Below are 27,786 nucleotides of genomic sequence, written 5' to 3' on the forward strand. Positions count from 1 at the left end.
TTTTAAACATGGAGATCATAATCTCCATGCTTAAAATTTCAATTTTGAAAAAGAGACAGATTTGGTTTTTGTTTGTCTTTCTGGTAGGTAACTTGGTTTTATTATTAAGGAATGTGTATAGTTCAGTTAAGCAATGCATTTAGAAACCCACTGAGTTCACTAACATTGGAGTGGTTTGTTGAAATTTTTGGTCTGTTTAATCCAGTGTTACTTCCATTCTTAAAAATATGAGGCATTACTGAACAGAAATTTTTGCCCTAGGACTGTGACTAGACTTAATATTTCACATGAATTTTCTGCCACAAGTGATCATAAATAGAGAAATTCAGAGGAGAAACTTCTAAGTGCACAATCCTGAGCCCACTCACTGACCATGCAGAACCAGTCTGTTAACTCTGTCCCTGACCAGGAGTTATTGCCAGCTGTTCTATAATAAAGTTTTAACCAGAAAACTTGCATCAGTCTGTCAGTAAATACTTGCACTGTACAAGGTTTATGCACAGCATAAAGCCATTTTCAGAATTTACTGTTCTTTTACTCCCCTGTGGTTGCTGCTTGAAGCACACGTGATGAGTGTGGAGTGATGTGTTCACAGTTCATAGCTGTTTTAGGAAAACTCGAGACAATGAATGCAAGCTGGTACTGTTGCTGAGTGTGCTGTAGCTATTTAGTAAATAGAGAGCAGAACAGGGCAGCTTCTAGCAATTTTGTTATATTTCACTGTTTTAATGCTGTTCAGAAAATGATCAGGAGGTCTGACTTTATTTTTACCTCAATAGGAAAATTGTTCAAAATGTGAGCAAATAATTAAAAAGACAACAAATTCCCGGAAAAAAAAAAAATCCTGAAAAGGACAAAGGATGAACCCTGTTTTTCTGAAGTTCTAAGCCAATAAAATAGCTCTGTAAAAAATATTTTGGTTTTAACATGCAGTGAAAATAATTCCCCAGTACCTCATGTTCCAGTCTTTCCCTAGGCAATTGCTAAGCATGTGAAGAGAGACTATAAAATGAAAATTATAATACACAACATTAAGAATTACTTTGCTCATTCCCTACATTTTCAGTAGGTATTCCGTCCATATACTCAATAATGGAAAGTATTTAACAGAACTTTCTAACACTTTAAAAAAAGTGTTTTCTCAGAATATTGGTTATGCTGCCTCATGCTGCTGGAAGAAAAGCCTCTGTGCATATGTGTTTAGAGAGGGGGTCATACATTGTCATTAATGTGTTGATTGTGCAAGAATTTAATAATTTAATTAAAGGTAAATAAAAATGCCCAAATCAAGTTTTCCTGTAAATACTCTGTATTCTTGTTGAGATTTTTAATAGCTATGGGAATGTATTACTGATCAAAATAGGAAAAGATATCTTCTTCTGCTAGTGTTTTCACCAGACAGATATTCGTATGATATTCTGGCCCTTATTATGCTTTAGAAGCTTTTGTTAAGCTTATGAGAAAATAAGGTTAAAAAAAATCCCTATTCTACAAGCTTTTAACTGTAATAGCAATTACTTGCAAGTAGTGACTTTTACTATTGTGTTAACAATGATCCGGTGAGTCTAGCAGGGTATCTGTATGGGTATGGGACAACTGCTCAAAACATTAGTGGAACACTAACATTTGCAGTCTGGTCCAATAATCTACTTCATGACCAGTGCTGACTTACCCATGCAGAGTTAGTTATTAGTTTTTGCAAGTAACTTTTACCTGTTGCATTTCACTACTGAGCACGATTTGGGAAACACTTTCCACTGGAAAGGTAGTGGAGAGACACATTTTTTATTAGAAAGTATTTAATACTAACCTTCCTCCAAACCAGGATATATTCTGTAAGTGTCAGTCTTGATATCAGCCTCATTTAATATATTTACTGAGGAGTTTAGTACAGAAGAATAAGAGCATGCCAAATAAGATTGGTGAAAACACAGTTCTGTGCAGCTTTGCTGCTACAGAGGCATAGCAGAAGAAGAACTTGGATGTTGAAGAATTGCAGGAGCAGAAATGTAACTTCAAAGTGCTAGTCATAGACTTAGTGTGGTACCTGTAGTGATTGTGTCTCTAAGTGGGGTCGTGGCAATGACAGATATCACAGAGCAGACAGAAACTGCTGGATTGGTACTGTGACAGTTTTGGAGATTGTTTTACACTGTTCTTCCATAAGTAGGATCACACTCGGAAAAATTCTGGGATTTGCTGAATTAAGGACTAATAAAATTTCCTGTTGTGAGCTGTGTAATGAACTGTTGTGAACAAATGAGGAGGAGACAGATGTATTGATTCATTACAACACGACCAGGTCATCAGTTGAAAGGTATAAATGAAAGGGATAAATGAGGTATTAGGATGTTCCAGATAAGGCATTTTCAGTGGAGACAGGGAAGTGTTATTACCACTGCGCAGGACCATGGTGAGACTTCACTGCTGGCATTCCTTGTCTGAGTTTGGTCTCTTGCTGCATACAGATGTTGTTTTATAAAAAAACCCAGAAGCGCTTGTTTCATTTATGTAATGCTGAGCAAGTATATGGCTATACAACCACCTGTAAAGGTGTCACCAGCGAGGGATACGAATTAATTAATTAAGCTAACAGAAAATAATGGCATCAATAGAGCTGTCCACAAATAAATTTAGCCTGGAAAATGAGACTCTAGGAGTGGTGAGATTTCTAGAACACTTTCCATTAGAAGTAGTGATACAGAAGGCAAAATGGTTTTAAGATGAAGATTTAAGATGATATCAGAAGAATTCTGTTAGGGTTGCCTGTGATGACAGGTCTTGGGCCCTGAGGCTGCTTCCTGTCCTGTTTTCATTTAACATTTTGATATTGAAAGACGCAAACAGACACACAAGGAATAAGTGGAGAAAGCTCTGGACAGAGTTCAACATCTTCCAATGTCTGGGAGACAAGGGACAAGTTTGGTCTTGGAGGACCCTTTAAAAGCTCCTGAGAATTCCTTCTTCCTGAGTTGTTTTTTCTTTACTTTAAGCAAGAAATGTGACAATGTCAAACCCAACCACAGATAAAACTGATGTTTAAAACTTACCATGTCTCACTGATATGAAAATCTTCAAATGTATTTAACTTATAGAGTAGTTTCACAAAGTCTAAGATATATGACTAGGTGCGTCTAACCTCAGAAGACACTGACTTAAAAGTATGAAATCATAAACTTAGATTAGTTTTATGATAGGGAAAACAAAGAGAGATTCAGAACTAATCACTTCAGAAACTTTTAGTCCAATTCTTTGTATTTCATGTAGAGGAAAGACATTGTACGATTGTAACAAGCTGCCTCTTTGGGTGGTATTTTTGTCACACCTTCAACTGCCTAAGGAATAAATCAGTGGACATTTCCACATAACGATTGGAATAATTAAAAGCATCTCTGGTTTTTTTGATTGTTGACTCACAACAAAACCGTGGAATGTTCAGAAATGATGCTAGTTGGGGTAAATTGTCCTTCAACCAGATATTACTTAGTCTTTTTGCTTTTTGAATGTGCTGAACAATGCTTGCTAGATTTATGAATGGCTGCCCTGAAGTACAGCTGTGGTTTTCCACCACGATAAAGCTTTGATCTACAAGGCACTCATAATGTGTCCGCATTTTGGATAAATGGTAGTTTAACTGTAGCTGTATGAAATTTCACATAGTCAAGCAATATAGCCATCCACATAATATAAGCCATAGTGGTATGTCTGTTAGATCAGTGAGACCACTTGTTCTTAAAATAGGGTTTAGTTCTCCATCTTCCTCTTCTCTGTTGTTTCTGTTCTAGCATACCTCTATCTTTTTTCTTTCATTTTATTTTCATTGTCAATCTCTGCAAAATCAAAGAGTAGACCCATTTACAGAAGAGGATTACTGATGGACCAAAAAATTACACAGGCGCCTATTTTTGGCAGGAAATACATATTATTCATAACAAATTGAATTTCTGCACCTCATTACCCCATGATAGAATGGGTAGGTTGTTTCACTTATCACTCTTGGAAATGTAAAATCAACAAAAGGGAAGGGGTATCTTCCCAGGGGGGAAGCACATGTTCCCCTTTGTGTATGTTTGCACGGTCCTGGAGCAGGCACCTTGTCAGTATGCAAGCAAAGTGCTCCTACATCAGCACGGCAGTCATTTTTGTCCATGAAGCACAAACATAAATGAATCTACAAGGTGGAAACATTCATGCCCCATGAATAAAGAAGTGGTGGGAAAGGCACCATGGCACTGTTTCTTCCACAGTCTGCTGTTACATGGTCAATTTGGATGAGCTGTAACCCAGATGCCTTCCCTCTGTATCTGTGTGCTCCAGGATTTGGTTCTCTTTGCATACATAACATGGAGAAGTGAATATTTAGACATATGTGTGGACTTGGTGGACCAATACCTGGATAAAGGCTAAAAAACTCTATGGTTATTACTGCCTGACTTTTAAACAACATTCATATGTGATGATTCAGTTTAGACTGGGGGTCAGCTGTGAAAATTTGGCTATCCCTTGAAGTCTGTAGTACAAAGCTGTGTAGAGTAGTTGATTGCAGCTGGTGTTTTTAATGGAATTTAGGATAATCAAGTGATATTGACTTTCTGTTATATTAAACTGTTTGACTCCCTTATGCCATTTTGAAAATAGAATATAACATATAAGTTATTGGGGACTGAAATGCTGGTCCTCATGCTGCGAAAAGCTAGGAGAAGATGGATTGCTTAAATAACAAGGAAGATACTAAACTTACCATGTCTTTGTGCAGTCCTCTGGGGTAGTAATTATTTTCCAACCTTGAAGAAGTCTGAACAAATGTCTGAGATAAAAGTGGAGTTTCAAGATGGTATTGGCAGGAAATAGGAAGTCACATGCAAGAAAAATCCTTGGACCCAGAGTGTCAAAATGTTTTGTTTCTTATGGCTGGATGCAAATTTTCACACGAGGTTTTATGAATGGGGCTGTACCTAACTAGTCTGTCTGTCTAGACTTAGTGGTTGCTTGTTAAAAATAAGGATTTCAGAATTACTTACCATGTGACATGTGAGTTCACAGTGTAATATTCTCATCAACTATTTTTGATGAGCAAGCTTTATATTATGAGTATGGTCTTGTTTTTCCAAATCTGTGTCAGCCCTTCTGGGTGCTCATAATTAATTCAGTGTTCCATGAGTTTTGGTGCTACACTGTAATGCTTTGGGCTTTGACTCTCTTGTTTTGTTTTGGTTATTTTTTTTTTTTTTAATTTAACAAAATATGTCCCTTAATAAACTACTCCATAGTGAAACAATTCAGCTTCTTTCTTTCATCCTGACCTGGTCAGCTACCATTTAATGCCAGCAAAAGTATTATTTCTAACTAGTGCTATTCTTATTTTATGCAATGTAGTATAAAATGTATATTAATGTGATTTCATGTCATGTATTCATATGTGGCAAAAAAAAAGAGAAAAAAGGAAAATCTGCCTTTTCAGTTGCACTGAAAGTCAGGAATAATATGCTGAACTATATTTTTATAGCTGTACTGCTGTGTAAAAAAGGAACATAAGGACATAGGGCAGTTCCTCCTGGATCAGACGGTTGTCCATCTATCCTACTACTCTGTCTCTGACAGTGGCAGTAGGAGGTGCTGTTTAGAGAGATCCCATGAACCTGGCCATTTTCCATCTTCTGTTTTCCTAATACTGCCCCAGCATCCAAAATTGTATTAGAGAGGGGTGCATCCCTGCTTCATCCTTTCAGTATCCATTTATGAGTTTATTGCCTGCTAATTCACCTAATCCCTTTCTGAGCCTTCTGAGATCATAGCATCTGGCAGGAGAGAGTCTCAGAAGCTCTTTACCAACTCATAAATTACCCTCTCATAAAGTACTCTCTCTTCTACCTGCTTTGAACTGCTCTTCTATTAGTTTTTGTATTTCAGGATTTGGTGACCAACAGGTCTTCCTTCAATCACTTTATCTGCCACCTTCGTGGTTCTGTAAACCTTGATCATCTCATTCCTTGGCCTCCTTCTCTCCAAACTGAGAAGTCCATTTTAATCTCTTCATAAGACCTTTGATCATTTTAGTTGCCCTTCTTTGAACTTTCTCTAAATCCATGAAAGGGAAAAAAAAAAGAGAGAGAACAAAACAGAGAAATACGTGTGAAGTGTTCATGCAGTAGTTCTTACAGAGACCGTTTGTTCAGATCCTGTCCTATTGCTTACTTCCATAGTCTATGAAAGAGGGGAAATATTTCATGTAAGTATTTTGAAAATGATTTAAAATTGTTGGGATGCCGTTTTGTAATATTTACTTGTAGTCCTTTAAGACTTCACCTGGATATTTCTGTTTATCTAGTAAAAGCTTTTCACACAGTAATTTTGAGTGATTTTTGAATTTACATGTAACTGTTCTGACCCTGACTTGGAAAAGTGTGTCCTGCCATCTTACTTGATTTGACTTTTCACACTATGTAGTATTTCAAATTCATATTCAAAAGTGGTACTCATGACATCATTATTCCTACAGTTCTACATTGTTTTGAATATTATTTCCAAATGGAAGATTTCCAGGTGGAAGTCCTAAGTTTTCTACTTTTTCATTTTCTCCTCCACTGTGCTGCATGTACTGTATTAAATAATTTAATAGATGCATTTAACTGTAGGTGGATATGGGATGTCTACTTTTGCTGTCAAAATATATATATAAAACTTTGAAAATTTCCTTAGGTAGATAGGCTGGTAAACCTGACCATCTCTTTAGTGATTCCTGTAATACTATGAGTCACTAGCAAACATATGAGATTTTTTTCTGGTTTTATATGCAAATTTGCAAAACAATTTTGATACTGGAAAAATGTGGCTTTTAATCAATCTTCATTGCAGTAAGAATTTGAGATGACACCTCAAACTGTGTTATGAGAAGGAAAGAATACAAACAGAGATGTAAGTATGGAGCAATCATGAAAATTGCTGAAAAAGATGCACACTGATGTATTATCATAAAATTAATAGAGGTAAGGGGAACTGTAAAAGAAAAGATATAAAGTTAAGGAGAGTGTTTTCTGTTCTTATGTATTTGAATGCACCCTCAGTAAGTTTGCAGACGACACCAAGCTGGGTGGGAGTGTTGATCTGCTTGAGGGTAGGGAGGCTCTGCAGAGAGACCTGGACAGGCTGGAGCGATGGGCTAAGGCCAGCTGTTTGAGGTTCAATAAGGCCAAATGCCGGGTGCTGCACTTGGGCCACAACAACCCCCAGCAGGGCTACAGGCTTGGGGAGGAGTGGCTGGAGAGCTGCCAGTCAGAGAGGGACCTGGGGGTGTTGATTGACAGCTGGCTGAACATGAGCCAGCAGTGTGCCCAGGTGGCCAAGAAGGCCAATGGCATCCTGGCCTGTATCAGAAATAGCGTGGCCAGCAGGGAGAGGGAAGTGATCTTACCCCTGTACTTGGCACTGGTGAGGCCGCACCTCGATGACTGTGTTCAGTTTTGGGCCCCTCACTACAAAAAGGACATTGAATTACTCGAGCGTGTCCAGAAAAGGGCAACGAAGCTGGTGAAGGGTCTGGAGCACATGTCGTATGAGGAGCGGCTGAGGGAACTGGGGTTGTTTAGTCTGGAGAAGAGGAGGCTGAGGGGAGAGCTCATCGCCCTCTACAACTACCTGAAAGGAGGTTGCAGAGAGCTGGGGATGAGTCTCTTTAACCAAGTAATAAGCGATAGGACAAGAGGGAATGGCCTCAAGTTGTGCCAGGGAAGGTTTAGACTAGATGTCAGGAAGTATTTCTTTACAGAACGGGTTATTAGGCAGTGGAATGGATTGCCCAGGGAGGTGGTGGAGTCCCCATCCCTGGAGGTGTTTAAGAGTAGAGTCGACATAGCGCTGAGAGATATGGTGTAGATGGGAACTGTCGGTGTTAGGTTAATGGTTGGACTAGATGATCTTCAAGGTCCTTTCCAACCTAGTTGATTCTGTGATTCTGTGATTCTGTGATTCTTCCTACTGGGACAAGGCAATGGCATCTTCTGTTGAGATAAACACTATTTTTCCAGAAGACAGTTGGATCAGAACTGCATCTCCTGACAAAGACAGCAGCAGGGGGTTGGGGGATTGGAACAGAAGGTTAGATAGAAAAAACAGAGTGTGGAGACAACATGTGAGAGCAAGTCTCTAAGTATTTGCATTGAACATAAAGAACATTTTGGCCTAGTAAAACTGATAGTAACATTATGAGCCACCTATATAAACTTCTGTTATGTGTGACAGTACTGAAGCTATAATTCTGTCTTGTGCAAGTGGGAATTGCAGGAGAATAAATGATGTTCAGCTGACCATCAGTCAATCTCATACCAGGAGCTTTAAGAAGCAGTAATGGTTGCAAAGTCCCCACATGTAGTGAACGTTCAGAAGTTCAAAACACTGATGTCAGACAAATTTAAATGGGTCAGTCCCTGACATATTTGATCTGTCAAAAAAAAAAAAAATGGTAGTAGTCTCATGTAGTCGTGACTTTCTAAAACTTCCAAGTCTTTGACCCTTAAAGATACTGAGTATGACTTTTTGTTGCCCAACCTGTAGTGCGTACTATGAAATTCTTTGAATCTTTTGGTTTTTGATATTGCTTTCAGAAGGATTCAGGGTGCACAGCTACACATATGAAGTGATGAGACTATTTATCAAAGTACTAACAGCTTTCTCAAGCTTCAAATCTTTTCTTGGCAAACATTTCTTTTAAATTTCTGAAATGAACTGTTCACTACCTTCTTAACATTAAATACCATTTCAAATAAACCTAATCAAACATCCTTTGCACTATATCATTGCATAATATGAAACATGCAGTCAGCTATTTTATATTTCTCCTTCATTACAGCTGCACAGACTTTCCATTTGTCTAGATACCTGCATGCTAAATAGCAAGAAAACCAGATGATTTCTTTGTTTGAATAAGGAAAAGCAATAGCTCTGTTATCAGAGACAGGCTGAGTGATAGCTTTATTTAGATTCCAGTCTATTAGTTCATCTACATGAATGACCAATTGTGATTCATCTTTCCAAATACCAGTTATTTCATAAATCCTGCTGGAGAGCACAGCAGTGGAACTGAAGAGCTGTCATGGAGCTCTGCCAATAAAAGTCACCGATGCAGTTACAATATATCTGCACATAATTTAATTCCCTTGTTGAATGTGTTGAAGGCATGCATTGCCGTACTCTCACATTTAAAATCCCTTAATTAAGGATGCTGCTCCTTCTCTCTTGCATATATTTATCATATAGTAAAAGCCAGCTTTACTCTTCAGAGACCTTTAGTTTTTATGACATAAGATGATTATTTCACTTAGTCGTTACGATAACAGGTGCTGAAGTTCTGGGATCTCCTGGCTCTCCAGGTTAGCTTCTAGTAATTTTCTTTCCACACTTGCTGTTGCAAACTGTTTATTACAGAAAGCAATTCCTCGGTTTGTCTTTGAATCAGACCCCAGGCACCCTCCACTGAGTATTTGCTTCCTTTTTTATCACTGACTGAAAGGGCAGTATTGGTAATAGCACAGTTAATTGACCAGTGAAATATTTTTCTGCTTATGCTCTGTAGGAAAGGTAATTTTGTAACTTTGAAAATACACTTTTGGGAAAGTGACAACATGCATAGCAAAGACTATGGTAATGTTGGACTTTTATGAATAACGTTAAAGAGTGAAATGCTGATCTTTTGAAATGCTTTCAGCATTTCTGGAAGTTAGTCCAATAATTTCACTTTGGGGCAAATATGCAAAGCATACTGTTTTTTTTTTTTCCATTATGATTTTTCATTTTTTCTGTGTTCACATTCCAAACGATCTTTGAACTGTTACAATGTGATAGTGTTAATACTAGTCAAACTGCATTTTGCTTCCTTAAGAGAGACTAGCATTTGTCCTCTTAAAACAGCTATGTATAAGCAAAAATAAATAACACCTTCGTTTTCATAGGAGGCATTGCACATCATACCATAAAGCTGTCTGGGCATGTCTACCATTCTGACAACTGAAACTTGACGTAGAAAGTTTTGCACTTGTGTCTTATGAGTCTGAAAAGGTATGAATGAGAAAATGATCCTAATCTTTCCCTTCATATATCCTCTGTCATAACAACTTTTTTTTATGTAGTGCATGGGGAGAAAACACTTTCCTATTCCTGGCAGTGTCCTGAAAGAAATGGAAACTCCAGTGTTCTCCAGTATTTGCAGAAGATCTCCTATCCTCTCAGAGCCCAATATGCTGCACTCTGCTATTGCTACAGTGTGGTAGCATATGCCACTGCTGAAACACATTCACAGTATCAGGAAGCAAACTGAACAATTGAAAATGTCCTCATCATTGTAAGTTAGAAGTCCATGTTTGGGTATCATTTTTTTCAAATCTGAAAGGTTAAATGCATTTTAGTATGAAAAAAAAGTCAGAAACAAAAAAGCAGAAAGGCTGCCTTATTAAAGAAGAAAAGTTCAGTTAGAGAAAGAATGTTATAAGAAAGAAACCTTGATGGCACTGCAACATCATGAACACTGAACTGGAAATAGTCAAATAATCACAATCCACAGTCTTGTTAGATTAGGCATTACTTATAGTCAAAAAGATGGAAAGAAAATAATGGAAAAAATAGTTCGTATTTCTCACCCAAAGTTATTGATTTAAAATGTAAATTATTCAATATGAACAGGCCGATCTGCACTCATCTCAAAAATGCATGGGCCTTAATCTACTGAAAATTACATTAAGATTTACTTTTCTTTCAGTAGGATGACAATCTGGCCTAGGAGGAGCTAATGGTTTGCTAGCCCATTGTTCAAACCTCAAGTCTTTTAGCTCTGTAAAGGCTAAACATTTGGGCTTAGTTTCCACATATCAGACAGAGTATACATTGCTACATGTGGACTAAGAAGTTAAAATCCAAATGTTACCTTTATTTAATGATGAACAGTAAAGTTACAAAAAGCATAGCTAGTGAACATAGAAGTCAACTTGTCAAACTTAATCAAATTTTTTATTGAAGTAGATCTCTCATTACTGTTATTTCAAGTGACTTGGTGTTTATGAAGGAATATACTGTGATACTTTGCAATGCAATTGCAGATGATGTTATCAGGATTCACTTAGTGAGATTTAATGGAACAGTACCTTTCTCTTAGCTTTGAGGTGCTCGTGATATTTGTTGGATGTGTCGCCTGGTATTTCTCCTCCCCAGAGGGTAATTCCCACAATGGAGTAAGTGATACCCATGACAAGCAGTGGAAAGCAGTAGACCAGCACAATCACAATGACATGATACCTGCAATGAAAAAGCATTAAGCTGATAAGTGCTTTCAGAGGAGCTATACCAATGGAATGGGCTGCTAGAAGTCAAGAGAGCTACTATAGCACAAAGCATGTTTTATATTGACTGACTAGTCCTTGGTGTTTTCACTGTCTTTATGAAAGCCTTGAACTGCACTGCAAATTTATTCACATTTTAATGCAAGTGCTTTATGGGGTTTCTAGTTCTGATTCTGAAATTACACTAGCATAAATTAAGAATGACTTTATAGTTATCCTGATTAGTGTCTGCAGAATAAGGTATGTTTGTCCATAACTAGCTGAATTGATTTAATTATTGCACAGCCAAGTATCCTAAGGGTAAGCTAGGTGTTTTGAGGTCTAGTCAGGACCATAAATGAAAGAGGAAAATAAGTATTTAAATGGCATATTTATACAAAGGCACTGGTAAGTGTCCTGTGTTACCCAACATACTTCATGTGGCAGATCTGTTGCATATAGGCAACACAGATCTGTTGCCTATGTTCAACATAATCATCGCTGCTGATATAAACACTGGGAAAAAAAAGATAACTTATTTTGTCTCCTGTTAGTTCCTGGTTTAAATGCCTTCTTCAGATAAAATCCCAGTGAATGATCAGTGAAGAATCCCCAGCTGTCACTGAGAGTGACCTTACTGCCCTAAAGAGAAATATCTGTGCATAGCTCCTAAAATGATAAAAATTATATATGACCAGGGCTTCTTTCACTTGCCTGAAAGAGAGCAAAAGGTCAAATATGATGCTGGATGGATACACAGGCTTTCAGCCTTGAACACAGAGTTCATCTTAAATGCCAATGAAGACATGAAAGGGCAGATAACGTTTCTATGACTAGGTAACCACTTATTTCTAATTCTGCCAGAGGGACAAATAGGATATATTCAATTTAATTGACTGTTATTCTACACTTTCAGAAACTGGAACCAGTTATAGGACTGATATCTGAGATAAATAATTGTGATGGTGTAACAGAATGAAGTGGGAAAATCCAACTCTCTCATGAAGAGATCCAGAAGAAAAAAAAGAATTATTAGGACAAGGAAGGGCTGGAAATACTTTTTTTCCTAGTTAAGATGAAAATGAGGCTTGCTTTGAATTATATGTTCTGTCCCCATTTCTGACCATCTCTGTCTGTATAGAAGTAGCCATCTTAAGTGAAGCAATGATGGTAAACATGCAGCATGGGATGGAGAACACTCATTGAAGTGGAAGAGAATAAATGTGTTCAAATTATCACTTAAAATGCTCTGTCTTCCTAGCTTAGAAAACTTGTTTTACATTTCTCAATTAGCTATTCTGCATGTAGAGTATCTGTGTGATACTCTACAGCTTTTGCCAAGTCCATTGCAAGTGTAGACACCACCATGCACAAGTTTAAAAAAACAAAAGCTTACGTAAAATGCTGTTTTGGACCACCTGGCCATGCTACATAGCAAAGAGTTCTCCCAGGCATCACCTTGGTTATGGAGTATAGGCACTGGGGAAAGGCCAAGAGGAAAGCCAAAATCCATATGCTCCCAATGACCACCTTGGTAGCAGTTGCAGAGAGCCTAGGTTTCAAGGGATCAATAATGGCCATGTATCTGTAAAAGAAAGCAAAAACCTGTGCATAAGAAACCTTCAGAAGTTAGGATGTGTCTAGAATCAACCAAAGCTTAGGGTTAGGAGAAGGATAGAAGCAGAGATATTTGTCTTCCTGGAGTTCTGATGGCATTGTGCTCTTTGGGTGGTTCAGCCCCCATGAAGGCAGTGGTGGAAGAAAAAGAAGGTTCATTGAATATTATTTTAAAGCTGTGGGACACCCAGTTAACCATGTGTATACCAATAGAGCAACTATTTCTCAAAGAGTTAGTTAATCCTGTTACTGCAGAATCTGACTGAAAAGCAGCAATACAGCTGGATCCTCTGTTACTCTGCTACAAAATACAGGGTTTATCTCTAATTAAAAAATTAACAGCCAAGCTGTCAGGGTCATTAGTCATCTGTCCAAAAGCTACAGGAACCTGGTAAGTCTGCACGCATTTATTTCAGTAGACATAGACTGACTTTGGATCGTCTGCCAAAGAGCCCCACACTGCAACTGATTCATACAGAGATTGAGAGAGCAGCCATATGAGCATTTTCTCAGGCAGTGTAGAAGCAATAAAAGCACTAAGAGAAATAGATGCATAAAGCATGAAAACATGTAATTTTCTTTCTCAGTTCCTGTGTTCTCAGGTAGGATAGCATTCTTCTTGCTGCCCTATAATTGTATTGGCAATCCATGTATGCTGATAACTTTAGAAGAACATGCAAAAAATCATTAAAATGTTTACTTGAAGTAATTAAAATCTAAAAGCTTAGGAAAAAAGAGCAACAGGAGGGCATCAAGATAGTAAAAGAAAACAAGTCTTGTTTTCTGTCTTTTGATCTCTGTTATAGATGCGAGGAACAAGGGAGAGAGAAATTTTGTATTTTATGTACTCCATATCACATGCCTCATGTGTTTTTCACATTTTTCTTAGCTTGACTACTGCTTTTATTTCTGGGCTAAACCTTGAATTAAGGTATTTTCCACCAACTTCCCTGATCACACTGTTTTGTTTCATTTAACAATGACCAAATAATGACTTCAAAAATCATTAATCATATTAATTAATTAGGAACACTGTTCAAAATTTCTTCCACTACTAGGGGGAATGCTGATAAGTATCAGCCAGAATCACATTTAAAGAAATTTTTGTACTTCTGTAAAACCAGGGAGATACTGGCTATATGTATGTCCATAATGTGTTACTGATATAGCATACTGAATAACTAATTGCATGTTCTTTAATCTGACATCCTAATGTTTTCCAAAACAGCACAGGGAAATGGCTGTTACATTAATATTTTGCTTCAGATCCAGAGGCTTCCCAAAGTACATTAAAAAATCCTTTTATTCATGGTTGAAACACAATGTTGTTTCCAAGTTAATGTAGGAGTTAACAGATCAGCAATTTAAATCAAGAAATTTCCATGGAAATATTCAGTGTATCTGTGCTTCTTCAGGAAATTGATCTGCCCTTCTGCAGTCATTGGTAGCACTGACATTCTACACTGTGTTTCCCAAAACCATTGCTTTTCTAAAATCAGGATCAGAATAGTAATGATTTAGAAGCTCCTCAGGAATAACCAGGGCAAGTCAAAAGGAAACTAACAAAATTAAAATGTTCTTTTCTGTGTTTCCTTGTTTTTGTTTTTTTTTTTTTTATTTTCATATTCTACGAAAATACCTGAAACAGATAAGAAACTGGGATGAATATGAAAACCAGCTTAGCTTGAATGTTTTACTAATGAGAGTTTTCCAAATTTCTAGGAGAATGTCTGGATCAGTTTCAACAGTTCATCATCAGTCACAGGGAATATTAGTAATTCTGGAAGAAGCAAACTCATTGCCACAGAATAATTATGGCCCATATACTTTCACTCTCTTTCACAGTACACACGTCCAGTTATGTGATCATCTTTGACAAGGTATTGGAGTATATCAGTGGTTTCCTAAAGGTCGTCTTTGTTTCCATTGTAGGTCTCCAATCTTCATGCCTGGTAACTGCCCTTGTTCCTGTCTGTTTCAGGTTTTAAAATACAGTTAGAAAGTCAACTATACCTATTCCAGCCTAGATGTGTAGAGAAAATATTTTCAGAACTTTCCAGTATTGCTTCCCTCCTTGTGTCATTTATACCTTCTAAAGGAATTGCAATAGGTAAAAGATGTACTATGGCTTTTCATCTACTCTTTCTCTACATTTCTACCTCATATAAAGATGGATTGGGATGGATTCAGAGACTATTTTCTGTATGGAAAATAACATAGGCAGTAATAGGCCTTGTATGGGAGGACTGTAAAAAAAAAAATCACTTTGTCTCATCAACATTTGTAGATTTTGTGCTGTTGAGACTTTAGGTGTTGCTGTGGAGCTTAGAAGTTATAAAATCAGTTTACACTCACAGAGAATCAACTATTTTGTAGGTAAGCAAGCATAAATTAGTAGATCCTATTCCAAAGTGACACTAATATGCAATTATTGTTACTTCTCTATGTTTGTCCTTTTGACATACATAGATAAAAAAAATTCAAAGCCATTCATGATATGTGCTTTTTGTGTTCTCATCTTCTGCCTTGGCTTTAGATCATGAGAACCCTTCTTATACTGTTAGGTGACTGCTTGGGTCTGTGCTTCCAAATCCAGGCAGGATTTCAATTGAAATCCATTTAAATCAATGGATAAGCTGCCATTGAATTGATGAATAAGTTCTGTCTACTGCAGTTAGAAGAGTAGCACTCATTTAAAATGAAGGAAGGTGTGACCTGTCCTAATTGTTACAGTACACACCTTGGTTCCAGGCAGACTTGCCCAAGATTTTTAGGTACAGACATTAGCTGTAAGACAATAATAATAATATTCATAAGATAATGCTCCTGATAAGAATTTGTGCAAGTAATCTTCTGCATCCATATTTACCTGCTATGGCAAACAAATTTCATTCAAGATATCCCTACTTTTTGGAAATTTCATACTTGAGAGATGGGTAATTATAGAACAGATACTTGTTTTAGCAAAAATAATGCTATTTATAGTTAACCATCAAATATGTGATAAATCCAGCATCTGCCATCATAGTGGTACTCAGCCTCTAGTAGACATGATAACTGTGCTAGTATCTTAAAACATCTAAATGCTGTCAGAAACAGAGTGTGATCTAAACCAGCTTCAATTCTGAATCATCAATTTCCATACCTAGAATTGCAAGTCTATTAATTTAGCATTGTTTTTACTGCACTTACATATTTTTTTTTCCCCAGGGCAATTAATTCCCCTCTCCTTTACTTGTTTTTTTTTTTGTTGTTTTTTCAGCTAAACTGGTGCTTTTGGTATTACATACTAACTATGAAATAGCTTTATTTGAGTGCTGGGTGTCTTGTCCTGAGAGAGCAGCAGATCTCAGTTGAATTGTTGCTCTCTATCCCCTGGTTCTCTTCCCTTCCAAAGGGAAAGGCCAACAGGAAGGTATCTTCATCACCAAGTTCATAGTAATGAGTCCTGTCTTTCAAATTAAGCTAGCTTGAGCATGGGCTGCTAGATACTGTCCAATATGCTTGGTGATCTTTATCTGTAGTAGGTGATAACCCATAAAGAAGTCATCATTTTCACATGCTTGTGGGATTCTTAAGGCATCTCCTCCCAGCCTGGAATAATTTCTTTCAATTGCTAGTTTTCTTCAGATTGCATATTGACATGATTTTATGTGATATTGTCAAATTTCTATTACATTCACATTATTCTTATTCCCAGTTATGTTATTCTTATTCCTAATAGGTACCAGCAGTAATTCTCTTCAACTGAGATAAAATTCTGTTTTGTCTCCCTGCCTGGTGACTGCCCTTTAAAGATTTGGATTGTTTGCGTGAAATGACTCATACAGCCTGTACTGATGGAAATTTTAACTATTGACTGTCTGAGTGAGGTAAGTCAAAGAACAAGGATCAGATGAAAAGCAGGCTACTTGTCTTTCTTGTTGAAAGTTGAGTAATAAGCCAACAGTCTAGCTTTTGCACAAGCTAGATTACAAAAACAAAGCAGACAGTCATTTTAACAAACAAGATGGGGAGGAGGTGGAGGACCCTTGACCATTCCCTCAATAATGCCTTTGTGCAGGAAGGACTTAGCTGACCAGAGAGTATTGACAGCTCTCTACTACTGAGCCTTTGATAACAAATCTAATTTATTCTAATTTGCCAGTACACTAGCAATTACAAAGAAGTATCTAATTTGTTCCCTAAGTGGCTTTTCTTAGAAACAAAATTGCTTAATTAACATAGTGAGATATTGCTTTATATCTGCAATTGTTACACTCACTCAAACTTGTCATATAAGTTTGGTAGCATTTACCTAGAGAAGCCATCATTGCAATAGTTAAGGATAGTGGAAAATGTGGAATGACTCTCAGTTGCAGGTTAAAAAACACCTCCATAGCTGAGCTGTCTCTGGATGTTCATCTCTGTAGCCAAAAGAAGCCTAGAAGAGAATTGAGTTCCTTCCTGCACTGTTAGCTGTCATTTGCAAAGGAGGCTTAGCCACTCCTCCTTATAATTTTGTTTGCTGGAAATGTTATCTTGCCATTACTGGTACCTAAGGGTTGTAAGTTGTTTGTCTATCTCTTTAGCCTCAACCTGAAGGAGCACTAGCTAATTTTTCAGTTGGCCCTTGCCTTTGATCTCTGTTCATTTTGGCCAGGGTGTTTCCATCAGGAATGAAAGCTCCTGCTAGCACAGGCTAGAGGTTCCATGCCTAGGTGTTGCTCAGAAAATTAGTGAGGTGAGGAGGCTAAGTATGGGATAATGTGTATGTATGATGCAGGATATTGTCCCTATATATTCTAGTTACCCATGTCTGACAACTGTCTGTTGTCTTTCATGGTGTAACTCTGTCATTAGGGCTCATTTCCTTACTCTGATATCCTTACATATATTTTGTATGGCAAAGTGCCAGTTACCAGGGGGAGCAGTAGACATGCTGTCTGAATTGTGCACTGCATACTGAACACGGTGTAGAAAAAAGAGGATTGTGTGAATAGGCCGGGAATGAAAGGGAGAATGATGAGATACAGGATCTGGAGCCAAATCAAAAGAACCGAGACTGGGGAACAGTTTGCTGAATGCGAAAATAGGAATAGAAGTGAAACAAGAATAATGAGAAACTAACAGGAGGAGAAGCAAAGAAAGGAGAGTTGTAGAATAATAGTAGATAGAAATTGGGTTGAGAGAGAAGAGAATAAGAAAGGAAACTGGGGTGATATAAAGGCAAAAGACTTATGAGAAAAATCAGCCCTAGTTGTCCAGAAATTCCAAGGTTAGTAGAACTGGTAGAAGAGCACAATGTTTTGACAGTAGGGATCTGTGGTGGCAAGCCCTTTTGACTCTGCAGGTGTATGGGAGAGAACTCCCAAAGAATTGTTCTCACTGTGATCAGCCAACCATAAATGGCATGCAAGGGGAACAGATGGACTTCTCTGATGCCCTGATGTCATCTGTGTTAATAACTGTTCTGCATCTCCACCGTTCTTTCAAGTAGCCTGAACTTCCGCAGTCCTTCTGAAGTCAGTGAAAGTGGTGAGTGCTGAGGCCCTCGTAGGTCCACCATGTTCTTGTGATATTTATACACACATCTTGGACCTCCCCACTCCTCTATCTCCGAGGACACTAAAAGATGGTAGTCATTTAAGCTGAAAAAGAATTTATAATAGCTACAAGTAACTGAAGACTCGTTACACTGCTGAAAAGTGTTCTGTAGCCACCCAAACATTATTCAGTAGGGTGCTGTGCCGATTTGCTTTTCAGTCTTTGAACATTTGCTGTTCAGTCAGTCACCAGGCTGGAGCAATGGGACTCCCTGCCAAACAAAGGGCTTTGAACTCTCACTGAGTTTGTTTGATTTCAGGATCAGACTTCTAATACTTTCTCACCCCAGTGGGAGCTGCTGATAATGCCACAGATAGCTTGTTCCACACAATAAAGTGGGTATGCTGAATCTAAAGTACATATCAACTGAAAATAATTAACTCATTATCGTCATTTATCACAACAAGCAGAAACCATTATTACCCCATCCAACGTAAACACTAACACTTAGATGGTAATTATTAGATGGAATATGCACATTTAGCAATTTAGGGATGTAAATATGCGCAGGTAGAGACTCAAGACAACACTTTCAAGAATGTGGATTGTTCAACATCTGTACCATGTTCTAGGTAGGCATTTTTAGGCAGCACTTTAATTTAATTACTAGAATCATTAGCACATGGTTTTGTTTGCTGTGATCATGCATCCCACTATCATCACTTTTATTCCAGCTTTGGCTTGTGTTAATCTTTGTCCCTGGTAATTACTACTGAAGTCAGCAAGAGTCTTTCCATTGAACTTAATGAGAAATCAGTCAGGCTGCAAGATATAATGGCTAGTGCATCATGTTGCGCTTGCTGCAGCACTCCTTTCCTTCAAGACTTTTTATCTGCTGTGTTCAGAATAGATCTAGCTTCATTCAGAACTGGTCAGTTTGGCTCGAGTCTACAATTTACTGTTTGGTACTTGTTTCTTGGGTTCATCAAATCAAGAAAATCTGTTTTCTCTGAAACAAGACAGTCCTCATTTGAATAACATTTATAAACTCTTTAAGCCAGTGGTTATAATGACAGCATAATCATGTAGCTCTGTTACAGTTTGCAAATAACATAAGAGACAAATAGCTGGTAAGTACTGTAAAAGCTTCTGAAGTTTGTGTATTATGGTCCTGACAGTAGAAAAGATAAAAATAAATTCCTAATTTATTTTTTTGTAAAACAGCATACACTGACTAATACATGCAGGAAAATCTTCCCTCTTAACACATTATTTAGAAAATTTGTAGGAAAAAACATAAGACTTTTAAAAACAAAATGATGTTCAAAATTGGATCCTGCAAATGCCCATCTAGAAACACTGTTGGAACCCTTTAATCATCTAAAGTGATTTGCTTCGCCTGTTTACAGTGTGTTTATAAACTCGAATGGGGAAAAAAGTAATCAATTCAGTCCCAGATTGTAACAGGAAATTGGGACTTGACAAAAGGAAGAGACTGAGAGAAAATCATAATTCTTGCATATAAATAGCTCATCAACAGCTGACAGCAGAGTGCACTTCCTTCATGAATGCACAGATGCTGTTATTCCCTCAAAACAGAAGCTGGTTTTGAAACTTTGTCTTTGGAATCAACTAGTAATTAAGAAACTTAGGTAAGGAAATTGCTATGATTCCCTGCCCTTGTTTAAAACATTGTTGTGGAAAATCCTACAAAAGGTCTCTGTAAGGTAGATACAGTAGACTAAAAAAGATGGAATGAACTGTGATATTTTAGAGGCATTTTTTGTATGATGGAAACCAAATCTTTAACTTTTACATTCTTTAACTTTTATCTTCTGCCTACTAGTGCAAGGCTCCATCTTTTCTTGTGTGAGTGGTCTGTACTCATTCAGTTAGACTGACTTTCTCTGCAGGAAGAGTGGCTATGGGCATTTTTGTAGGACTATCTCTGACTGTTGAATAAGACTGGTTTTGGTGGCCGGAAGAATCGACAGTGAGCAATGTCACTGTAATACAGTGTTCACCTTAAGGCTAACAGCATAAAGAAGGAGTTTATGATAGCATGATAGATAAACAAACACACTGTACATTTGAGAGATCAGTGGGTAATCTCCCAGAGGGATAACTTGACCTTGGTTTACCCAGAGGCACATGTGCTGCTCTTGGTGAATGGCTGTCATGCTTTGAGCAGGGCATAACACTGCCATTTTTCTGAAATCAGGACTAGTGTTCAGTGCCTTGTTTTTGGGTACCTCTTAACAAAAACCTTAAAACAGGAATACTGAAATTCTTCAGTATTGCCGAGTTCTCAGTACAATGTTTTCTACTTGAGGAACATTTTGGTACCTGACAGTGGGCTAGATTTTTGTAAGTGTGGAACTGATTTTACACAATGTATTCCATATCTATGCATATTGATAGAAAAGGGATAACACTTTTCTTTGGTCTGTCTCCAAAATGATGGACTAAGTGACTTCCCCTAACAGAAGGGCTTCTGTTTCTCTTGTTCTTTGAATACAAACTAATCAGGCTATCAAGGACCAATATCAATGCAAAGTCTACAAAAAGAGCTCTATCTGCACGGACCTACTCTGTTATTGCCTATGTTTTGGACACTGTCATATGAATGGCTTCCTTCTTGTTTCTGCAGTCATTTGGAAATAATTTCATTTTTGGTAAACACAAATATGTGAATGATACAAATTTCTCTTCTGGTTGGTAAATCAGTCAGAAATACATGCATATAGGCAATAATATTCAGGAAAAAGAGGGAAAACAAAAAACCCCAACCCTTCACTATCTTTGAAAAGTACTGCAGGCTACATTACATTGTAAACTACAGATATATCTTTTAATAGTCTTCATTAAGCTATAAGTAAGGGCACTGATAAAATGTATTTAAGGCTAAGACTGTCGAAAATGAACTTCTCATTTGAACATATGGTTTGAACTTGTCAGATGTTTCCTACCTGGAATAAGAAGACTTGGGGCTAGCCACTGCTGTAAATGTTGCTTATCCTCAAGATATTGGAGTATCAACCTCATTTTTTTCATGTCATCTTTTGAAAGCAGCTTGTTACATAGAATATTTACACAATGCAAAACAAAGAGGGAAGAAATAGCTGTTATGCCTATATTTACTCCCAAACTATCTCAGTATGCTATCAATAACATAACTCTGACATGAATTTTAACCAAAACCCAAAAAGATGCTGTCTTTTTGCCTGATCATTATGAGGTTGTACCATAGCAAGAAATGGATTATTTTTTCTACATCTCTGACAGTCTGAATCTTGTAGCCATTGCATCAGGATGTTCTGCAGAAACTGTTTCACCTCTTAGAAAGAAAGAGAATTGTCATACCCAGAAAATCATTTTAGGCCCCCAAGTCATAAAGAGTCTTTTATGTTTCACCTCTTCATTTTTGAACTCTTAGTGTTCTCCGGTTCAACTTCTTCTCTCCAGTTCTGAGGACTAGTATTTTTCAGAGGGCAGCCTAGATACTTGAATCCAGAAATATGATGTGCTTCACCTTAAAATACAAATTGGGAAACACAGAGGAGTGGGGAAGGGATTTCCTATTTGGATTCTATAGTTTGACTGGGAAAGTAATAATAGTAATAATAGTGATAATTTTAAAAGCATGTCTTGCATTTTTCCCTTCATGATATGCAGTGTCCAAGACTGATTCATGAAGTCATGATTGTGAAGTCATCCATTAGTGTGGGAAAAAAGCTGTATTGAACTTTAGTTTGAGGGTAGGGCAGGTGGTGTTTTGTGTAATTATGTGACACCAGAGGCAGGTAAAGCGAACTAATGATAAATGGCATCTTGTGGAAAAAAAACCAGCACAGTGAGTTTACAGAATGTCCATCCATTTCTTTGGATGAAAATATTCTCAGATATGAGGGGGAGATCTCTCTGGGGGAAATAGCCTGTAAAGCACAAGAAACCTGAAAAGAAATCCATCCAGCTTTTTGTTGTTCCTATGTTCATCTCTCTCTCCCCCATCTTCAGTGCAAATTCTCTCTTCTTTTACATGGAAACCATTTACTTTGAAACAACAGAGTTTGAGGGGAGGGGAGTGAGAGAGGGGCCAAAGGCTGCAGTTCATTTGGGCTGAGCTCTGTGCAGGGGCCAGCAGCTGGCTGGGTGATGCATGCTTCAACCTCCTCTATTCACTAGTGAGTGAAGCACAAAGCACTTGGTACCAAGCATATGTACAAGAATGTAAGTACCAGTATACATCTCCTTTGCTGATGCCACTACCATATGACCACAACATATGGTCATGCCGTGTGCACTCCATATCCTAACCTGTTAGACATATTTGAGATCATTTTTTCACATACATATTTCCCTATACTTCAGTGTTTCTGAGCACACAGGACAGGTAACAGATATTCTCAATTCAGATAATGTTATTCTACATCAATAGTTGTGTATGGTTTGGCAGGAGTATCAGTTTAAAATGTTTATGGCACATGAAGGCCTTGAGCAATTTGTCCCGGGAATAGGAACTCAGACAGAGACAGATACCAAAATGTATACTACTAGAAAGATAATACATTTTTCAATGTGCCAACTGCCTACTTCAGAATTTCAGTATCATTCATTTACAGGGCTTGTGATACTACTTTGTAACAATAACTGCTCTTACAGCATACACTTGAAAAGAATGAATAACCTAACTGATATTTTGAGGATCTCATGTGTACACATGATGAATTTAGGTTTCATTTGATAAGTTGAATCATGTGCTTGTGCCTCATAACTGTCTTCTGTTACAAGCTTGTATCATATTACTTATGCTGGAGTCCAATAAGTGTATAGAGGGATTATTATCGGCCATCAGTAACTGAACAATGTCACAGAAAAATAGAAAACTGACCCAGTATATGTGTGCTTCTGTAGACATATTAGAAGTCTAAAAAATGAGGTGGGAAACTAGAATGACAAGTTTTGAATAAGGATATTGGTGTAATAGGCATACTAGAAACTAGGTAGGAGGAATGTAACCTAGGAGGAGGAGATTGTGCAAGAGGCGGAATAAAACTGAATGTTAAATATAGTTTAAAATCAAGTCAAGTAAAACAAATGTATTCATGAATAGTATAGAATTTTATGGTTTTAAACTCCAAGCATGACTCAGAAAAAATAAACTTCAGGATTATACGCTCAGCTAATTCACAGTAATAACGGCGACATGCCAAAAAGAAATTAGAAAGGCTGTGATAGCAGGTAATGCAATAATAATAGAAGGTATCACTGACTGCTATGCAGACATAAAATATACTCTTGGTCAACATTAATGACTGCCCTATGGAGCATCTATGAGGAGAAGCCCAAAGTAAACAAGAAGCTCTTGAATTGGTCCTGAAGAGTGTCTATGGTCAGGCTTAAATGTTATTATTCTTTGAATAGTGTCTAGAGTATGTCTGGTTTTACCACCTCTGCAGAAACAATAAAAGCCCCCAAAAGCTGCTATGGTGGGATTTCATTTAAAAAGGGGAAACTATAAAAACTTGAGGAAACTTATCAAAAAGAAATGAAAAGGTCAACCGAAAGGAAAAAGAGACTGCTAATAACAAGAATCAATCATATGCTGAAACATGGAGATTCTCTAATTATCTAATCTTTTATTAGTGAAGGTTAATTTGATTTTGAGTCTGGTGTTCAGCAAAGTGAGTGTAGGGGTATTGGGAGAGAGGAAGCTGGGCCTGTGACTCTTGGATTCTGACTTTCATTCTGCTGCAAATTGTTTCATTATTTGATTTTTCAATCAGATTTTTAAAAACACCCATCCTGATGTCAGCATGTTATCCATGTCAACACATGATGCTGTGTAGTCATACTTAAGTGAGCTGTCTGGGGTACCAGAGGTAAGAGTGTTACTATACCTGTCTTTTAGCTCTAATTTTAATAGCCTTATTCCTTCTAAAAATAGAGTCACAGACACAGTTCTGTAGAATAAATACAAATAGGAAGTTTTATAACAACTCTGTGGGACTAGACAAATGTAGAATAAAGTTCTGTATCTGCCTGTAAGTCAAAAAAAAGGGCATTTCATTCTGTCAGAAGGATCAAAAAAGAGGGGAAAGATGAAGTTATTATTGAAATCATAATGGGACTTTGGGACATGATCAAGTTTTAAGTTTTAAAAATGGTGAATTACTTTGATAATCTCTTGATTTGAAGTTCATTACTGGACTTTCATTATTAATGGCTCACTGAGCCAGCAAATTGTAACAGCTCTAGAGTTTACAGCAAGACAACATGTGAGGAAAGTTTTGTGATTAAAAAAATGTGGAGTTCTCTTTAACATTGTACCATATTTTGTCATTCTTCTATTGCAATACCTTTGACTCTGCAAGTAGTTGAACTGAAAAATGGGCTGGGATTTCTGCAGAGTATAGGGCTAGGATAGATGGGTAGCATTTGGCAGAATCTGATCTTTAGAAAGGATTAAGTCAAATCCATAATTTTTGTCTTTCCTGATAATTTGTTAAAAAAAAGTTTTGTAGGTCTTTTTGATGCTATTATGTTGACCCATGTTGAGCAGCAGTAAGCCTTGCAGGCTGTTTTGCAGTAATGCACAACACTGGGGTACCATAGATGTAATTTTATTTACTTTTGTATGAAATATTGACATATATATATCATTCTTTTCAATTACTTTTGAATATAAAGAAATCTAATATATATGTAATAGCTCTTCAAAGACCAAAAGTTTGCTTGCATACTAGGAAGAAAAGAAATAGTAAGATGTGAATAGGATCAGCAACTACCCACTGTCACTGTTAGCATATCTTGTTTAATTCAAGAGCAGATGTTTTTACAAAGAGTTAAACTTGTTGAAATGAGGAAATCAGTATAGAATTGCTGCGAGAATAATAACTGAGAAAGTCATGTTGTAGATGTGCTACATGAAAAATGTGCTACGGGAAAAAATGCATAAAAATATACTAAGTGGTCTACTGAAGGCATGTTATTTTATGCTATATTGCTACATCTCCAAACTTCCACTTCAACCATCATATATCTGCAGAGAATTTCTAGGCTACATACAGAACTGGTTGTATAATGAGGCAATCTTGGGATTGGAAATTAATTGTCAGTGTATATGAACCACCTCTTTGCATGCTAAGAACTAGTAAGAAGGGACAGTGGGTCTTTAATGGCCAGGGCCAGATGGCTTAAATTCTGCCTAAGTTACTGTCTTTAATATGTCCAAGAACTGTACCACAGCCAGTAGTCACAGATGGAGTTAAGACACACGACCCTTCAGGATCATGCACTGGCCAGTGGCAAGGGCCTATTGGCTTCAGGACTACCCCCTGTTCAGTTTATCTTAGGCTATTTTAGAATTTTATCCCCATAAGGTAACTAAAGGAACTATTGCACTGGAAGCAGTGTAACTGTGGTACTGTGCAGCATGAGCTACAGATGAATGAATGAATGAATGAATGAATGAATGAATGAATGAATGCCTGTGAATCAGCACAGTGTAAAATCTGTGCTGCTTCTGATACTTGAGCTGGCTTGGTTAAAGCTACCTGGGGCACCTCTGCAGTAGACTGCAGATAGCCTGTTGGAAAAAAAAGCAGAAGGCAGGGGAAAAAGACCACCAGGAAAGCACCAGGAAAGGGTGGTCAGAAGTGTGAATAAACCCACATAAATTTGAGTCTGTGTTCAACGACCAGGTGGCCATACAGCAGTCTTGGATACTTTCATCCTCAGATCCCAGTGCAGCACACCCCACTGCAGGAACTGCCTACTCCACAGAAGTCTGTGTCAGTCCAGTAATTTCACAGTGCAACCAACTTAGACAACATGGCCTACAGAATCAGATGTGAAAGGAAACATGTACTGCCCATGACCTCTGCTCACTGATGTCTAGAATCACAGTGACTCTTTCATACTCTGTGAACATTTGGATGTTCTATATCTATCAGTGGAATGTGTCACAACATACTGTTTAATGAGTTGCAACTTGTGACCTTTCAGTATTTTGGGATGTTAACAATTTCTACTGTAAAATCATCTGATACAATCCCATCATTTCAGTTCCCTCAGTAGCTTTCCTCAGTAGCTTTATCCTAATTTGTAGCTTTTTTAAAAAATTATTTTAAATTAACATGAATGTGTAAGGATAAGTTTACTGGGTCAAAACTAAATCAGAGTGTCTTGTCTGAAGCACTGGCTGAACTTTTACAGAAGGCAAATGGGAACCAAAGTTTTAAAAAATGTCCACCCAGCAGATCTGTGCCCTGAAATAGGGCAGTCTGCACATCCAAGGACATTCCTCAGGATTCACTTTGACCCTCAGTTTTCCTTTTTGACTCTGCAGAAGTGTTCTGCAGAGGTAGCCAGGAAATGGTTAAAGGTACTGAACGCATCAGGTGTGATTTAGTATAAAAGGAAAAGGCATAGCAGTGTGAATAGGGAAGGAGGGATAGATTGCTCTTCTGCTTCTTTTACATGATGTTCCTCGGTACTACAGAGAGCTCACCTAAACACAGCCGTGGCATTGTTCACTGTGCTCCCCCCAAGGGAAGATTTTGATTTGTCTTTGGGGGCAAGTGAGCTTGGAAGATGTAGTGGGGTGAAAATTGTGATTTCTTCAGGGGATTTTCAGACAAGAAATAAATCAGAGTGAATAACAGTAGTAAGGAAAGCATTTCCAATATATTTGTATCTGACCATTGCACTTCAGACTGTGTGAAGCAGAGCTTTTCTTTACTCACTCTGGAAATGCACCCTTTGGGTTCCCAAGGAACTGCACTCACCTTCGTTTCCAGTTTCTAGCATAAATTTAGGAACTTTCAAGGTAGTAAGTACTACATCTCTGTGGATGTTTTTGTCAGAAAAATGGAAAAACCTTACTCAGAGCATCCTAGTAAGTGCTTGGCTAATGACATGATCAGCTGCAGCAATAACAGTTAAATTTGCAGCATCAACTAAAACCCTTTTATCTTTCTGAAAACCTCAAGGTAGATGAGAATCTTAAGCTAAGCCCAAATTGTCAATGGAAGAAATCTTTGCCTGGTTAAAGATAATATCACCAGCTTTACACTACCTCCTCCATTATTAATGGGAACTAACAGTTGGGAACAAGATACATCACTGGCAGGAGGAAAGTGTACTGATTTCCTCCTGTCTTCACCCATCCCTGGAGCAGAGAGGTAGAACAGTTGCAGAGAATCTCATTTTCTCTTTCACTTTTATCTTTACGGAACAAAAATGCATCAGGCTGAGAATGCCACCTAAAATTTACAATTAGTAGGGCCAACAGAAAAAGCATTATTATGAAATTGTCCACAGCACAGACAAAAGTTAC

The 27,786-nt window shown here is 37.6% G+C and overlaps 1 protein-coding gene across 1 annotated transcript in view; it reads right to left on the reverse strand.

The window, feature by feature from the left end:
- Nucleotides 1-27,786, reverse strand: part of TACR3 (tachykinin receptor 3) — a 41,459-nt gene that overhangs the window by 12,040 nt on the left and 1,633 nt on the right. The window contains exons 2-3 of the mRNA XM_074865104.1: nucleotides 12,700-12,888; nucleotides 11,130-11,280 (exon numbers count right to left, since the gene is read on the reverse strand). Of these exons, the coding sequence (XP_074721205.1) occupies nucleotides 11,130-11,280; nucleotides 12,700-12,888 (340 nt within the window). The remainder of the gene's footprint in view (nucleotides 1-11,129; nucleotides 11,281-12,699; nucleotides 12,889-27,786) is intronic.

This window comes from Strix uralensis, chromosome 4, assembly GCF_047716275.1.
Source record: "Strix uralensis isolate ZFMK-TIS-50842 chromosome 4, bStrUra1, whole genome shotgun sequence".
Lineage (NCBI taxonomy): Eukaryota > Metazoa > Chordata > Aves > Strigiformes > Strigidae > Strix > Strix uralensis.